Raw genomic sequence first — 18,107 nt, forward strand, 5'->3', positions numbered from 1 at the left:
CTGGATTTATGGAGAAGGATCTGAAATTGGTTTCCAGTTCAGTAGGGGTATATAGAGTAGTTTTGGTGTCATTTTTTACTAGGGATAGTACAGAGTTAATAAAGTGTATGTTAAATTGTGCGGCTATGCTCTCAGATGTGTTAGTTGTGGTTGGGTTGGGGTTGTGGAATGACCGGGTTTTAGCAATAGATTAATGGCTCCCAGAATTTCGGGGGATTATTTTGGTGCTTTTGTTGTATTGTTGTAAAATATTGCTTTTTGTCTAGATAAATTTTTCTATTTTCTAATTTTCTAGTTTTGTCTAGTTTAATTTTTCTAGTTTCTAGTTTTGTCTAGTTTAATATCCAAATATTTCTTTCCATTATCTCTCTTTTCTCATAGCAATCCAGTTACATAAATGCTTTTCATCTCTGTCAATGGATTGCATTATCCAAGCAGCTTACCTGCATCCTTTTCTGTTTTTCCCCTTCACCTTCTATCAAAACATGCATCACCAGAACAGTCTCACACAGAATATGCTCTCTAGGCTTCAAGGTAACCAGGCTTACACTGACCTGCTGCATTGCAATTCTTCCATAATTTGCTCAAGAGTCAGCACTTAAGCTCCTTAAACATTTCTGTATTATATATGCTTGATGTTTGCATTACACACCTCAGCAGGCCTGTTACATTACCAGTATTCTAGCAACCATCTTCCATCAATTCTGCTACACATGGATAAATCCCTGGTACTGTGTGTGTTCTAATTCTGTATACCACCATGGTGGCAAGCACTTCTGCCAGGTGTGAGGATTTTTATGAAGTAAGCTGCATCCCTCTCTATGATGGGCAAGCCAGGGGATGGGCAATTACTCCCATCTTCTCTTGACAGTTCGTCCAGTGTTCAAGCTGATAATCAATGTTGGGTCACCTGGGATGCAAGCAAATCAAGCCTTTGTCCCTTTACACAGAGTACCGGTTCAAACCCAATTTTTTTTCAAGATAAAATCCAGGACTGAAATCCAAACTGTGCAAATGAAAGAGAAAAAAAAAACTGGATGTCAGACGGGACAGCTTTGTTTTTTACCGATTTTTAATTTCATGGTGAATGCTGTCAGATGCACAAGATCTTCTCAAGGAAAGCACATACAGAAAATACTACTGAATTGGAGTAAAAGAGGAGGAAATTCAGTTACCAATTGCAGAAGGCTTCCAAAGTCATATTACAACTTGTTTTTCAAATGAAGTGCAGTAAACTCTAACTGTCCACACTGTAGTGTAAACATAAAGATGTCAGTATTCTATTTTATCCAACCAGTACACAGCCATTACATCTTATTTACATTCTCAATGTATACCTCATTAAGCATTCAGTAAGGCTACAGCAAATCTTAGTCCATCAATAAGCATACATATATATATATATATATATATATATATATATATATATATATATATATATCAGTGCACAGCACAGTCTCCACACCGCTGATTTCAATTTCTGTTGTGTGTGCAGCACAAAGACCAGAATTTTATTATCATGGATGCTTCATCTATATTTCACCTTAACTTAAGTACTGAATAACGGTGAAAATGCACAGAAATGATTAACTGCTTTTGATCACCACAAAAATGGAAGAAAATTACTTACCAAGCCGGATCTTGGGCTCACCCACATCTCTGCTGCTAATTACAAAAAAATGAATGAAGTAATATCCACTTTTGGAATTACTGTTGTCCTGCAGCTGTTCCCAAGTAATCAGACCCTTTTAGTGATGTTTAATATTCTTTGGATCTTAGTACTTTGGATACCAATCATTCAGATGTAAAAATAAATTTGCTATTACTATATGAAAAGCATTCCACGAAAGAAACAAAATCTTTACCAATTCCTGTCCTATACGGCTGTCATCATTCCAAACATGTGCTGACAGAGAACTACTGAGAAGAAGAAGGTTATCTTTTAGTAGCTCCAAGACTTGCAACAAGACCCTTCGACTGCCTGTATAGAAAGAAAAAAAGAAACTCAGACCTAGTATGAGGCAAAATTTCATCTCAATGCCAGTTTGTTATAATATGGATCAGGAAATGTCAACTGGAAACTGCTACAAAATATTACTGCAAGAGACCAACAACAAAACAAAAAGAAAATCTCTCCTACTGGTGTTGAGAGAAGGCATCTAACTTATTCCACTGGCAATGTGGGTGCAGTGTCTCAGATGCAGGAAGCCAAGTTTGATGGAGATAAAGTGAAGGCATTGGGGGATACTACTAAATACAGAAGCATTCCATGGTGGAGTTATCAACTCTAGGAAGAATCTAAGTTTGAGGCACACTGGCAGAATATTTATTTTTTATTTTTTTATTTTATTTTATTTTACATTTGTTGACCGGGAAAATCCGACTGGATATATGTCCATTTTCAGCGGAGGCCCGGGGAGAAAAGCTCCACATTTAAAGTAAATTACATACAAGTTACATAGATACATATTAATACATATTGTAGTTAACAAAACATAGTTAGAGAAAAAGGGCATATCATATATGGAATAATAAAAAAAAAACTTTATCTGCTGGATAGCATTCATAGACTAGACTAGAATATTAGTATTAAACTTGCTAGGGTATATGCATACACATGTAACTGCTTCCATTATGCATAACACAATATGCTTTGCTAAGTGCCAGTTATGGATTTGTAAGGAAAAGATCCTATACTAGCAATAACTTAACTTTCTATACAACTGTCTAAGACTCTGACTTGTGTACCACAGCAAGGGAGTTATTATGCAAATAAAGGGACAGAGTAAGCAGTTAACCAGAATGCCATTTGCACAATCCAGTTTCAAAAACATACAATAAAAAAGGTTCAAAAGTTTCTTCACAAAACAAAGAACTGTTTTAACATGGTAATGGCAGTTTTCTCTGTGTAGGCACTGTATTTTAATGAGTTATGAAGAAGTTAACCAGACAAATTATTATGACTGAGCCTCCAATTATAAACAACCTGTGTTCAACCAGAGTGTAATAAAGCCCAAGAGGTGAACCCTGGTATCCATACTGAGAACAGTAATGGTTTGAATTGCCAAGAACCACAATGCTGAATCCCAGAATGTGGAGAATGAATTAATGAAAATTCAGATGTTCAAATGCTAAGTCCTAGACTGCCATTTCTGATAATTCACTTTCTCTGAATTATGGTAATATTGGAGTTGGTATATACAAGTTTCTGTGTGTGTGTGTGTGTGTGTGTGTGTGTGTGTGTGTGTGTGTGTGTGTGTGTGTGTGTGTGTGTGTGTGTGTGTATACATAGGGGGACTGCCTCCCCGCAAAAAAAAAAGAAGTTATGTATTCACCATAAGGTTCCATGTTTGTAGTCCATCTCGCCCTTCATTCTTACATATGGGATCGGAGTCGATCCTCGGCTCCAACTCGGCCTATTTACAAGCTGGAAGACATCTAGTTAGCTCGTGGCTAGGTAGGTATCCCATGGTGCACCAGTACAATCCCCAGATCTTTGCTGCTAACTAATATACATAAGAACAAAATACAGAAAGAAGCCCATAATAAAAGGTCTCCAGTGAAAGATAATCTTTTATCTGTCTATAGGTACTTCCAGGATGGGGGTAAGAGGGTAGGTTCGTTAAGAATGAAGGGCGAGGTGGACTACAAACATGGAACGTTATGGTGAGTACATAACTTCTTTATGTTCTGTAGTCCTATTTCGCCTTCATTCTTACATATGGGACAGCATCCCTAGCACCTCATTCTTGGGCGACTCAAGGAAAAATACTCCTGAGTACCGTGGAACCAAAGGATGCTCTACCCCTGGAGGTTAGATACAATTTGTAATGAGCAAAATGGGTGGCGAAAGCCAAACATACTCTGGCTAGGCTTAAAAATGCCCTAGGGCAGATAGCCTAGTATGAACCTATGAACCTATAAATGTGTGAGGGGTAGCCCAAGTTGCTGCTGCACAAATATTTTCAAGTGGAACCCTAGCCTGAAAGGCTGCAGAGGTAGACTGAGATCTAGTAGAATGAGCCTTGATTTTGAAAGGTAAAGGTCTACCCTCAGAGGTGTAAATGTAAGCTATACAGCTAGAAATCCAATTTGAGAGGGTCACTTTAGAAATTGGTAAACCTGACCTGGATTCGTAGAAGGAAATGAATACTTGATCTGATTTCCTGAATTCCTTCGACCAGTGCAAATAAAAACGTAATTGCCTATGTACGTCCAACTGATGAAACCTGTATTCTGCTGCATTGGAGTGGTTTGGAAAGAACACTGGAAGTTCTATTGACTGGTTCAAAGTGTTATGGGAACAGACCTTGGGTTCAAAGGAAGGATTAGTACGAAGAGATACTCTGTCTTCATGAAAAATCAGATAAGGGGGTTTTACAGACAATGCTTGCAACTCTGACACTCGTCTGGCAGATGCGATAGCCACTAAAACGAAAGTCTTCCAAGACAAAAATTTCAGAGGCGATGAATGAGAAGTTTCAAAGGGTGGAGACATCAATTTGGATAGCACAAAATTTAAATCCTATGAGGCAACAGGTTCTTGAAATGGGGCTCTTAATAAAGTGTTGCCTTTGCGGAAGGTTTTGCACAGTCCATGTGACATCAGATTAGAGTCTTGTATGCCTAGATGAAAATTAGAAATCACTGCCAATTGAACCCTGATACTGGCAGCCGCAGATCCCTGGTGGAAAAGCTCAGACAAGAACTCCAAAACCACTGGGATGGAGGCGGTATAAGGGTCAACATTCTTTTTCTCAGCCCAGATAGAGAATCTCCTCCATTTGCTGGAATAAAGTCTCCTAGTGGAGGATTTATGAGAGGACGTTAGTATATGAGTCACAGAGAGTGAGAAGTCGTGAAGCCTGACTAGGGATGGAACTGGAGCAGTCAAACTGAGGGTGTGTAAAGCGGGATGAAGCGAGCCTGACATGTGTGTCAAGAGATCTGGTACTGGGTCCAGAATCCAAGGATCATCTAGGAGAAGAAGCCCATGAAATGGGGAACCAAACCTGACGAGGCCAGTAATGAGCAATGAGGATCAGTTTGCTTCCTAGTTGTTTCGCTTTCTGAATAACCTTGGGTATGAGAGGAAAAGCATAAAGGGGACCGAAGGGCCAATCGTGAACAAGCACATCTCTGGGTGACTCCCCCAGAGGGGGGATGAGGGAGAAATAGCTGCTGCATTTGGTATTGATCGGGCTGGCAAAGAGATAGCAGCAAGGCTGTCCCCATCTGCGGAAAATCTGCTTCGCAATATCCTATTTCTGAGACCACTCGTGAGGAATCAAGATTGCCCGGCTGAGCTTGTCGGCTATCACGTTGGTTGTCCCTGGAATGTGCGTTGCCACCAGAAAATGCTGGGAAGATATCGCCCTTTTTCAAACTCGAATGGTCTCTCGACAGAGTGGGTATGATCTGGTTCCACCCTGTTTGTTGATAGGGTCTATATTACATCATCGAACGCCTAAAAAAAGCGAACGTTGATTGATCGACTTAATTTAAGCGAAAGCTTACAATCTCGAACTGTCAGATCAGCGATTTTTTTCACCAGGGGAAAAAAATCGCTGATCCAAAACACATACACACAACACAAGCAAACAGAAATCCACACACATACACCTAAAATCTGATACCTAACCCTACACTAAACTATGCACACACCAGTAACTACCCACTTACCTTAACCCAAACCCTAACCCTAAGGTCCGTCACTATCGCACACTCACCTCACCCGCTCCCTAACCCTAACTCACTTAAATCCACCCTAACCCTCATGTCCACTCAATCGCACACACACCTAACCAGAGCCCTAACCCTAGCTCACTTAAATCACCCTAACACTCACATCCACACAATCGCACACTTACACAACCAAATTCTTTCCCTAGAAAAAAATTCGACTTTCTGCTGCTTCAACATTTTGCAGTTTCGCAAAAATAAGTTTGATCAATCAGCATTCGCTTTTTTAAGCGTTTGAGGATATAATATAGACCCTGTTGATATACCATACTACCGACATGTTGTCTGACTGTATTGCAATCGTCCCCAGCAGCAGAAGGTCATGAAGTGCTTGCAAAGCCAGGAGCACCGCCCTCATCTCTAGAACGTTGATATGCAGATGAGCCTCGTGATCTTGCCATGTGCCTTGGACAGTCCTGCCTAAATAATGCCCCCCACTCTAACTGTGAGGCATCCGTGGTCACAGTGGCAATGGGTTGGCGAGGAACAAATGAATCGCCCGTTGTTAACTGACTGGGTAGAGTCCACCAAATGAGGTCCTTCTTTTAAGAGTCTGTCAGCAGTATGTAATGAGATAATGGTAGGTGCTGAAAGGACCACTGGGATGACAGCAGCCACTGAAGAATCCTCACGTGTAGTCTGGCTAGCGGTACTAGTAAAATGGGGGAAGCCATGGTCCCTAGAAGCTGCAAAATAGTCTTGGCCTTGACATTTCATAAGGGAAGAAGATGTTGAATTTGAAGAACCAGATTCTGTGCTCTTTCTAGAGGAAGATGAGACAACACATTTACTGTGTCTAACTCTGCGCCTATAAAATTCACAGACTGAGAGGGCAATAATGCAAATTTTTTCCAATTTATAGAAATCCCCAACTGGGCACAAAGTTGTATGGTAGCGTCCCTGTTCTGAAGAAGTAGATGCTTGGTGGGGGCGGTCAAGAGCCAGTCGTCCAGATACGGAAACAACCGGAATACTCGACATCTCAGGTGAGCTATCACTACTGCCATACACTTGGTGAACACCCTGGGGGTTGTGGTGAGACCAAAGGGCAGAGCACGAAACTGGTAATGACTGGCTCCCAGCTGGAAGCGTAAATGACTCCTCAACGCCCTGTCCATTTTTATGTGGGAGTAGGCATCTTGGAGATCTACTGAACACATCCAATTGTCTTTCCCTAACAACAGGAGAATAGACTGCAATGTCACCATCAGAACTTGTCCTTTTTTACTGATTGGTTCAATCTACTGAGGTCCAAGATGGGCCTCCAGTCCCTGGTACGTTTTGACACTAAAAAGAATCTGGAGTAAGTTCTGGATCCTATTTGGTCTGCTGGGACAGTTTGGATGACTCTTTTTGTTAGCAACTTATTGAACTCCACAGTTGCCTGATCCCTGTGATTGGGTGGAACATCCGGGATCCTCTTGGGAACATGAGGTGGACGAGAAAAGGATATGACATAACCTCTGGTAATAATTCTTTGTACCCATTTTTCTTGAGTGATACTTAGCCAGGCTTCTGGATACAAAGAAATGCGACCCCCGACCGGCTCCTGAGAAGCACAGTTGGGCCCCACAACAGGAGCACTGGTAAGGCCGGCCCCGAAACGAATCGTGGCCTCCTTGGTTTTGCAGTCCGTCCCTGCCTCTAGGGCGACGTCTACCATTTCCTCCTCCTCCTCTGCCTCTAAAGGAGGAGTCACCCTGTGCATCTTGGAAAAACCTCTGGAACTTCTTGAACCACATCTTACCACCCCTATGACCCTTAAGGTATGGTCTAGAAGGGACAGTAAAATGTATTCCCACGGCAGAGACTGTTTCCCTTCTTGCTTGCACCGGGTAAGAGTGTCCTTTACCTTGGGTCCAAACAATGTGGAACAGTCGAAGGGGGAGTTGGTAAAGGTAGACTTGAATGGTATCGCAAAATTACACAAACGCATTCAGGAATGACGCCTTAGGGAAATTCCTGAACCCGCTGCTTGACTCACTCAATTGGCTGCATACAAAATAAGCCTCATGGACGAGTTGAATACAGAGTTCAAGGTGGACAACTGGGGCAGACACCTTGTCAGGGACTCGCTCAGTACATCTACTTTGTAGAGAATCTCCTAACTCCTTAAGGAGATCTCTCTGAAGCCTCGTGAAGTGTGTAAGGTAGTTCACCGATCTAAGAGTAAATGCCGCTGAAAAGAAGATATGCTTCCCATATCTGTCCATCGTTCAAGACTCCTTACTCGGCGAATGAACAGAAGAAGAAGTCTCAGCTAGATCCGTTTTAGTGGCCGCTGCCACCACCATGGCATCTACGGGAACACCTTTAGATAAAAATTCCTTTTCTCCTGGTGCAGAAAGAAACGTATTTGGTCTTCTGGGGACTGGTTCCACGGCATCAGGAGTATCCCACACCTTCCGACTAACTACCTCCATCAGTTCATCAAAAGGTAGAGACACTCAAGCGGCTGAAGGTTGAGACCTAAAAGCCTTCAGGTACGCTGACTCCTCATCAGAAGGGTTGACAGTGGGCCAGCCGCACCTCTGCTTAAGGATTTTCAGGATGTCTACGAAGGAAAAGTCATCAGAGGATGACTTGGTGGACCCTTCGGACTCCTCGAGGTCAGTTTCGGAGGTCAGAAACTCATCCTGGGAGTTTACATGCTTCCTCTTACATGTTCTGTTTCGTGGGGGCTCCTCGGAAAGATATTCCGGGGAGGCCTCGGAAGAGTGGGGGCCACCAGCAGATGCCTCCTGAGGCTGTGGGTCTCTGCTGTCCAGGGAGGGAGTAGGAGCTGAGATAGAAGTAGGTACCCTAGGGGGGACAGCGTCAGTGCCGCTGGTAGGAGTTGAAGATCGGGACAGCACACTCCTCATCATCTAGAATGCCGACCTCTCTGGCTCTGAACAGCTCCTCGGCTCCGAAGAGGCCGAGGATGCCATCGGTTCCAGAGCCATTGGCTCGGAGATAGACGTAAGATCAGAACTCACCCTTGCCGACGCGCCGAGAGGGAGGATCGGAACCGAAGAGGTTCGGTTCCAGGCGTTCCTGTCTGGGCTGACCGTGCAGCTTCGGCTACTAGACACCACAGACAGCACCAAGACTGTTGATGCAGGACTCTGCTCTGAAAGAACTACAGGGGGAGCTGGAACCAAGGGTTCCACCAGCGGTATCAAACACTCCATCTCCGAAAGGCCAGCATGGCTCAGAGGAGGAATCACCGAAGGGGCATAATGGACTCAAGTAGCTCCGGAACCGACTGGGTCGGAGCCAAAAACAATTTTGGTAAGGCAGATGACTCAAAACTCTCAGGACTACCCTCTCCACATCTTCTTCCGAAAAACTCCTGGAAGACCTGGAGGACAGAGTAGGAGAAAGTACAGTTGTGTACACTTACCAAAAATGTAGATGTTCGAGTGTATTCACTGTTGCAGTCATTACATTTTGGTTATCTGCCTGCAGGTAGCCCTCAGCCGGCCTGAATATCAAAGTCTTGGGTCCTGCGTCAGATGCTGTCTCATCTTCCATGACGTCAGGTAGTCAGGAGTATAAAGCATGCAGCCGACGCCATTACATCAGTTTTTCTTGCCCCAGATGTCAGGTGCCCCCATAATGGGAAGCAATTATACATATATAAAAGTTACGCCTCCAACAAAAAGCAAATTCACCAGAAAGCTGAAATACACTAAAAAAGAAGAAAGGTATAGCAAATAAAAGTCACGGGGCTGGAGAGAGGGTCACCAGGACTGCAACAGTGAATACACTCGAACATCTACATTTACGGTAAGTGTACACAACTGAAGTATGTTCTTCGTGTTTCACTGTTGCAATCATTACATTTGGATAGATTCCCAAAGCTATGTCAGGGAGGAGGAAGTTAGAGAGTATTAGGACCAGCTATTAAGCCCTGCAAGACTGCAGTGGCAAAACCAGCTCTGGATTTAGAAAACAAAGGCAAATGGTAATGCTTGGTGAAGGTATGTACAGAGTTCCAGGTAGCAGCTTCTAGGATGTCCCAGGTAGGGACACCTCTGAGAAAGGCTGTAGAGGTAGATGCAGCCCTGGTGGAATGTGATCTTATCCCCTGAGGTGTAGGTTTTCCATGTTGATTATAGCAGAAAAGAATGCAATGGCCTATCCACTTAGAAATGGTTTGCTTTGGAATGGCCTTCTCCTCTGCCCCTGCAGCAAAGGCAACCAGCAGCTGTTCAGTTTTTCTGAGAGGCTTAGTCCTGTCCAAATAAAATCTTAGTTGTCTGTGCACATCCAAAGAGTGCAGTATTCGTTCTCCTTTGTTTTGTGGATTAGGAAAAACGGTACACAAATGAATGGACTGATTAAGGGCCACATTGGATACCACCTTGAGCATAAAGGAAGGATTGGTACTGAGGGACACCCTGTCAGCATGGAAAATGATGAAGGGCTCCACTGCCATGAAGTTCAGACTTCTATATATTCCTTCTAAGAAATTTAATATAAAACCCTTACATTATTTTAATTGTAAATCAAAAGGTGTGGTATATTTGGGTATGTGTGAAACATGCTCTAGCTTTTATATAGGGAAAACTGAAAGGCATCTAAACAGAAGGGTTTACGAACATCTGTATGATGTCAGTAAAAGAAAAGAGACTAATGCTTTTATAAGCATTCTCAAACTTGTAAAAATATGGTTTTAAAGTTTTTTGTTTTGGAACAGGTGGATTTGGGCCCTAGGGGTGGTAACTGGGAATCTAAATTAGAATATAGGGAGTTGCTTTGGCAACTAAAATTGGATGCCGGAAAAGCTCCAGGGTTAAACGATAATATTAACATTAGTAGCGTCCGCAAACTAAGAGCTGCTAGATTATGATGGGGTTAGAATAGAAGTTCACTATTTATTCATTTTTTTGTATTAGTTCTTATTGTTCTTATGAAGTTGGTTATTGTATTTGTTCACTTTTGGACAAACATATGACCTAGTGTTGATTTCAACTCAATGCCTCTAGAGTGGTATTTTTATGTGGTACCAGGTCTCATTTGTATTGTATTGCGTAAGTTTTATTATACAGTTTTTTGCTGGACTGTTTTGTTTTGGATTCTCTTATTTATGATTTATAAGTGCTTTTATCATAAGTCAGATTCGTTAACAATTTAAAATTAATTTGCAGACATTTATAAATTACAATACATTTGATGTTCATTGGGAGGGTCACATGATGTATTATAAAGTATTTAAGCGCACTGATTTTGATTTAAAGTGTTCTGAAGAAGCCTGGTATTGGTACTAGGTGAAAGCGCTTAACCTGTATGTGTTTGCTGTATCGTACGTTCCTGGATTAAAAGAGTTTTTTACACAAGAAACTGGTTACCACTAGTGGAGTTTTACTAGTTGGTTGCTGTCCTTGGCTTTGGTGTTTTTTGCAGTACTGTGTTTTCTTTTGTCCTCCATTAAAAAGGGGCTTAACAGTTAGACATTCTCAGATAACAAGTGCAGGTTGTTAAGACTGCAGAATAAATTGGACTTTGGTATGCATAAGCACAAACTACTTAGACTGCAGAGCATTTTTACTTAATTTCAATCAAAACCCCTTCAACATCTCTATTCAAATATAAAAGTGAAAAGCGATTGAACTGCGTAAGTAGAAGAAAAACTGAACCAACGTATGCTGTTTAGAATACAAAGAACAGGAGGTATGTTATTTAATTAATGGATACTCACAAATAAACTCTTAATGCATGTTCTGCCTGACACAGCATGTTTACATGCACACCCACGCACACGCACACACACCCATACCAACAAATACATACACACAGTCAACAGTAGTTCAGAAAAATGAAACGGTATTAAAAACAAATAGTATATATATATATATATATATATATATATATATATATATATATATATATATATATATATATATATCAGAACACTGTATGGGCAGGATTCACGAAGCCTCCGTGTAAGAGTTACAAGGCTTACACGGTGGCTGCAGTTAAACGGTGTGACGTCAGCATGTCATGCATATGCATGAGGGCATGCTGAATCACACCTAAGGCAAACACAGTCTGTGGAAGACAGTAGGGGGCGTGTCCGTAGGCCGAGCCCTGCAAACGGACACGCCCCCAGAAGAGTAAAAGTCCCGAAAGTAAACCCCCACGACAGAGCCCGTGTAAATGTGAATAAACACAACACAACACATGCCCCCACAGACTACGAACATAAAATGTAGAAATGAACATCTTATAATTTTTTTTTAAATTGTAAAGATGTTTGCCCGTGAGTGCGCTCCTTTGCGCAGGCGTGCCCATAGCTTAGCCACAGTTAGCAGTCAGTGGAAAAGCATATAAGAACTAAATATCCAAAGTAACCCAAGAAGCAATAGCGTAGTGGTAGAGACGTTGGCTGAAGAGCAGGCAGTCATGGTTCGAGCCCCCACAACATCAATGTTTATTTTTAGTGAAATAAGCGCGAAACAAGTCCCTGACATATATGTACACATATAAAATTATATTTTATGTAAAATGTAATGAAATGGGCCATGTATTTTGAAGAAATGTGAGATAATAAAAAAAAAAAAAAAATGTCAGATGTGCCTATAGCTGAGGTACAGTCTAACAAGTTGAGTACATCTGCCTGTAGGTGAGCAGTGTTTTTTTAACAGGTATAAAATGAGTGCCCGTAGGTGAGCAGTGGTTTAACAGGTGTAAAATGAGTGCCCGTAGGTGAGCAGTGGTTTAACACGCTGAAACTGTGTGCCCATAGCTGAGCTGAGCGTAATAGGCGTGCTGACAGCCAAATTAAACCAGCATAACCCGTTTGCGCTGAGCTGCGCACCGCGCCAACAAGCTAACCGTTGGGAAACGTTGAGCAAGCTGTAACAAAACTGCCTTTACACAGACACACCTCCTAGCCTGTGTAGACAGTCATAAAATATAAAAAGCAGTGGCCAGGTTCAAACCCAGGATACCATGCACCATAGTCAAAGTACTGAACCACTAAGCTATGACAGTTGAACTTAGAAATGCAGCAATAGCATATATATAGGAATGAATAGAAAGAGGAGCATGACAAAGCAGGTTTTGTGAAGCTGATACAATTCCAAAATGGCCAATCACAGATAAGTGCGGGAAAAACGGCATATATAAGCCCCATAGGCGGGAATACACAGCATAACCAATTGTAGAACCGACTTGCAGCCAGAATGTCGGGTGTAGGTGAGGGTAGTTGCTTCCGAGCACAAAGGTGGGGTGTTGAGGAGTCCAAATATATGGTTTGGCTCCTTGTCCACAATCATGAGGCCCAACTCATGCAGGGCCAGGTCCTGTGGGGAGCATATAGGGCTGAGGCGTGGGACCGGTTGGCTCATGATCTCACCAGTGCCACAGGGATACCAAGGACTGGTGAGCAGGTCTGTCATCACCATGCGGACCTGAAGAGACGGAAGCAAGACCAACTGAACGGTTGGATCCAGGAGGCCAGGCAAATGCCCAACGCCCCACTACTGAGTAAGTTACATGTAATTATTTATGTAAGAAATTAACCTAGCTGATATTATGGAGATGTGTATTCCAATATTACTTTATTTATATTACAGCTGCAAGTGTCCGTTCTGCGAACCGTAGAGCCTATGGCGATAGGCTGGCACGGTTGCGCCACCAGGCAGGTCAGTAATTCTCTCCCTGTAACTGTAAATAAATATATAAGTATGACAGTTAGCAAAAGAGTGCAGTGTAGTCACTAATTAATAAAATGCGCAAGTAACAGTGTAAGAGGGTTTGCAAGTATTGCTTGATTACAAAAGTGTGATGCAGCCTGTAATCCAAACCTAAAAATTAAACAAGCCTGAAATAAAGATGTCCCACCTGTAATATAATAGTACATAACCTGCAGCAGGCTGAAAAGTACAGCTGCAGAAGCTGAGTAAAACATGTGTGAAATATATCCCTGTTGAAATACAGAAACATGACAGAAGTGAGACTGTTGGAAAGGATTGTTATAACTACAGGTAAAACATGTCAATAAAGCCTAGAATTAAGTACCATCCTGAATTGTAAAAATAAAACAAGTGAGAGAGTGTGAGAAAGAGTTATGAATCCACCAATAAAGTAGTAATAACTCCTGAATAAAGTATACTGCAGTCAGTACAGAATGTAATGAATGTGACAGGCAGAACCAAACAGTAACGTGTTGAAAACGGTACCGCAGCTGGAATGTGTATCCCAAAATCTGGATATGTTGCTCTCAGTCTGCAATATGCAGATAGTATGGTTGTCTGAAATACCAAACATCCATGGTTGTCTATAGCTATATAAAGCAAATGTAGCAGGATGATGTAGCTGAACAGAGCCAGATATGAATGTGAATGAATAAAAATGAAAATGTATATTGATGTAGCAGTAACATTCCCAGCACCAACTTGAAGTACTTATCACATAGGAAACTGTAGGCAGAACTGTAGTGTGTATATATCTGCAGCTATTAGAAATGTACAGCATATGTATCGGTATTTGAAGTTGTTAATTAAATTTTCTTCACCCTACCCTATAACCACATATAATCCATTCCAAGTGAAATTGGTATGTGCAATCACAATTAACATCCCTGGACATTTGTCCTGTTGGTTCATACATATTTGCATGTACGTTGATGCATCTGCCCTGTTCATACATCCAAACCTGATGGCCTGTTGCCATCAATCAACCCTGCATGTTGTTGGACTGTGTATTGCTATTCAAAATATGCATGTGTTATGCTTGCTGTTCAATGGTTTGAATATCTGGGTGTTTGGTTAATGGGAATACTAATGCATGCTGTTACAAATAATTGTGAATGGTATTGTACGTTACTAACCCAAACTGTCATGACATAATGCAAAACATAGGCAGCGGACCCACCTCTCCCTCCTCAGCTGGCGGGTGCACCTGGCAGTAGTGCCCAGGCCGGACCCTCCTCCGGTGGCCCTGTGCCACCTGCGGGTGGAAGAGCTGCAGGGGATGGGGCTCGTTCCCCCCTCTGCAAGTGTGGCCGGAGAACATCCACTCACCCTCCGTAATGTCCGGACTGTGGTGCGTAGGGAGATCCGGGACGCTGTTCTTGGGTCCCTACGCCAGCTTGAGGCATGGGTGGCACAACTAACGGGCGTGCCTGATGCCCGGCCTACACAGCCCCCAGCACAGCCCCATCCTGGGCAGTGAAGGCACAGTGGCAACTGCCCATGGGTGGGGATATCAGTTCCACTGTTGCCATCTGTGGGCTCATGGGCTCTAGATATCCAAACAACCGTCCCCGTCAATTGTGTAACCCCCCCACATGTGTCATACACCGCCCCTGTATGCATCTTGTTTGTCTTGTCTGCTAACCTACCCAACCTACCTCCCCAGCTATACCGACTTCCTGTACCTGACATACCACTCTTACCTGAAAAAAAAAAAAAAAAGGGCACTCTGTACCCACAAAAAAATTACGCCCCATACATAGCTGCCCATTTCGCACACATGTCTGCTGGACATGGAAACTGTCAATTACAATTGGCTGTACAACAAGTATTATTGTTGTCCTTACACCTCTCTCAGGGGTGGAAGGTTTCAAATGTCACACCAAATTACAAACATATGCACAGCTGTTGCTGATGAAGAAATGGGCAGCTATGGGCCTTACCTACACCCCTCCTGCAAAACCCGAGCTTGTTTCCCTACTGTCTTACCCTCTTTGTGACCCCTTTTTCACCACTTTCCTGTCCCCCCATTTTCATTTCTTTCGAAGAAATTAGTGTGGGTGTGCGCAAGAGTAAGCACTTTTAAGCAGTTGTAAGCGGGTGTGCGCAGAGCTGAGCACCAGTGCGCATGCGTGAGCTCCGCGGAAACCAGTGCTAACCCGGTTACAACTGCTTAAAAGTGTCTTAGTCACTGTGAATGACAAGGCCTGTAGTCTGCTCAAAAGCAAAATAAAATCCCACTGTCAGTCCCGAACCCAGGACCTTGGAAACAGTAGTCTGCATGACTTACCACTAAGCCATGACTGTTATATAAGAACATCGTGCTACAATAAATATATCATGTAATAGTAGGAATGAATGTAAAGGGAATATAGGATGTGTAGTACACAATGCATGTCATGTATATTTACTGTCAAATGTAGTGGATTTCTATAATAGTAGTGTGTGAACAGAAACAGCCAAGCTAGATGGTAGCTAGTAGGTAATAATGTCACTGTAGCACCTTGCAAGCCACACACATACTCACAGCAGGATAATCACTGCCCATACCCCATAACCTCTTACAGCAACACATCCGGACTATGTAATAAAACATGTGGAGCAAAAGCCCAAGAACAGGGACACATTCCAAATATTGCTCCAACAAACTTAGAAAGTTGAGAGAGTAACAGGTTTTGCATTATGTTGGATGTTTGGAAGGGTATGAAGTCTGAAACTGAAATGTTTGTCACTATAGTCTGACTTGAGCCCAGAGTGATTTGCCAGAAAAAGCTGTTTATGAGATATGGACCAAAATATGAGGCAAAAATGTGGACATCCTGCTGTACACTTGAGAGGTCTGATACTGCCATATTTGAATAGTTAAGAGCCTAGACATAGCAACAGTGACTGAGTTACAGGGATGCCCCACAGACTCCCTGTAAAATGTACAAACAGTAGGCAGAAAGGTGTTACAACACATGCAATGGTAACTATGAAGTACTGAAAGTATGCACCACTTGCACGTCGGAAATAGTGTAGTAATACATATGCTCATGCTAACCCACAGTCACAACTGCAGAATACCAGGCAATTTAATGGGTGTACCCCACTGATATGTACCATTCCATGAGGCAGATAAAAGATGCACCTGAGAGTCTCTGGGGCCTGCTCAGCAGCATACTCAAATACCCTAATAGATGTCAAGGCCCACACCATGGCCAGACCACACTGCATGCAGTAACACCCTAGCAGATATAGCAAGCATTCCAAGGTGTGAATGTACATGGAAAATAGGAAAGCTACAGCAACACACTACAGTCAAGACACCTAGCAAGCATACAAGTAGTGAATGTAAAGGGCAAATATTGCAGCCATAGCAACAAAGTGCAAGAGCCACTGCTATATACCAGTTACACCACATGTCCCACAGGAAAGCACACACACCCACATTAACAGTAGTAGTAGTAGTAGTCCTAGGTGTCAGTGTACATACACACTTAGTACAGGAAACTGGAGAAATGTTAATCTACAACACAGCCAGAAATATGAGAGAGATACTAACCTTTACACTCACAGAACAGTGCCCACAGCATACCAGCATGGTCCCCGCCATTAAACTCTGAAAGGGCTACGCCTATCTCACATACCTTTTTATAGCACTGTCCTGGAATCACAGTGAGAACTGCAATCAGTACACAACTGGCTGCATGCAATTAGCAAATGCTGGCTAACAATTGGTGCAAAGGCCATCACATGGACATATGCAGATACCTACAAAAGCATGCTGTACTCCCAGTCCACACATGCAATACTTTCATTGCACCCTCTGGAGGTAGGGAGAGAGAGAGAGAGAGACAGAGAAAAAAAAACACACACAAACAAAAACACTCAAAAAAACCGACTAGAAAGCTGACATCTGCCAACTGGAGCAGCAGCAGGACACCAAACCAAACGTCAACGCAAGCAGCTGTGACAAACACAGGTAATGCAAAGTAATACTTTAAAAGTCTACATACTGTGAACCCTCCATATGTGTCAGTGGTCTGTATCCATATGTATATGAAGATGTGCATAGGGCAGGGGACATACAGCAACTATCAGTGAAGGCTGTACATACATATGTATGTGAGGGCATCTATGTCCACATATCAATGCAGGTTGTAGTGCAATGTACAAAGTAGGTTTGACAGTTATGTATGTTTAGCAGTATGTTAGTGTGTGTATACAGTTTTGTAAACAAACATGTTGATATACCTATCTATCATATGGATACGTATGTATGTCAATATATGTATGTATATATATGTATATATATATATATAATATGCATATATGTATACATACATAGAGAGGGATGTAGGAATACATAGACAGATGTAGATAGATAGAATATGTAGAAACATATATATGTAATACACACATACAGATATAGATATATGTAGATACATATACATAGACAGAGAGATCTGACTATCTACAGATATGACTGTATATGACGATCTCACACTCCCCCTGTCCCACCCCCTCTGTCACTCTCACCCCCTCTCTGTCACACTCCCCCCCCCTCCATATCTATAGCAATATATATACATTGAGATATATATATATGTGTATATGTATATATATATATATATATATATATATATATATATATATATATATATATATATATATATATATAGATAGATATATATAATA

At 42.2% G+C, this 18,107-nt stretch overlaps 1 protein-coding gene across 1 annotated transcript in view; it reads right to left on the reverse strand.

The window, feature by feature from the left end:
* The window catches only part of RTTN (rotatin), a 3,641,098-nt gene that overhangs the window by 3,105,559 nt on the left and 517,432 nt on the right, over window positions 1-18,107 (reverse strand). Inside the window, exon 13 of the mRNA XM_044067142.1 lies at window positions 1,866-1,981. Within this exon, the coding sequence (XP_043923077.1) occupies window positions 1,866-1,981 (116 nt within the window). The remainder of the gene's footprint in view (window positions 1-1,865; window positions 1,982-18,107) is intronic.

Source organism: Protopterus annectens, chromosome 3.part1 (genome assembly GCF_019279795.1).
Source record: "Protopterus annectens isolate FY-2018-M chromosome 3.part1, PAN1.0, whole genome shotgun sequence".
NCBI lineage: Eukaryota > Metazoa > Chordata > Ceratodontiformes > Protopteridae > Protopterus > Protopterus annectens.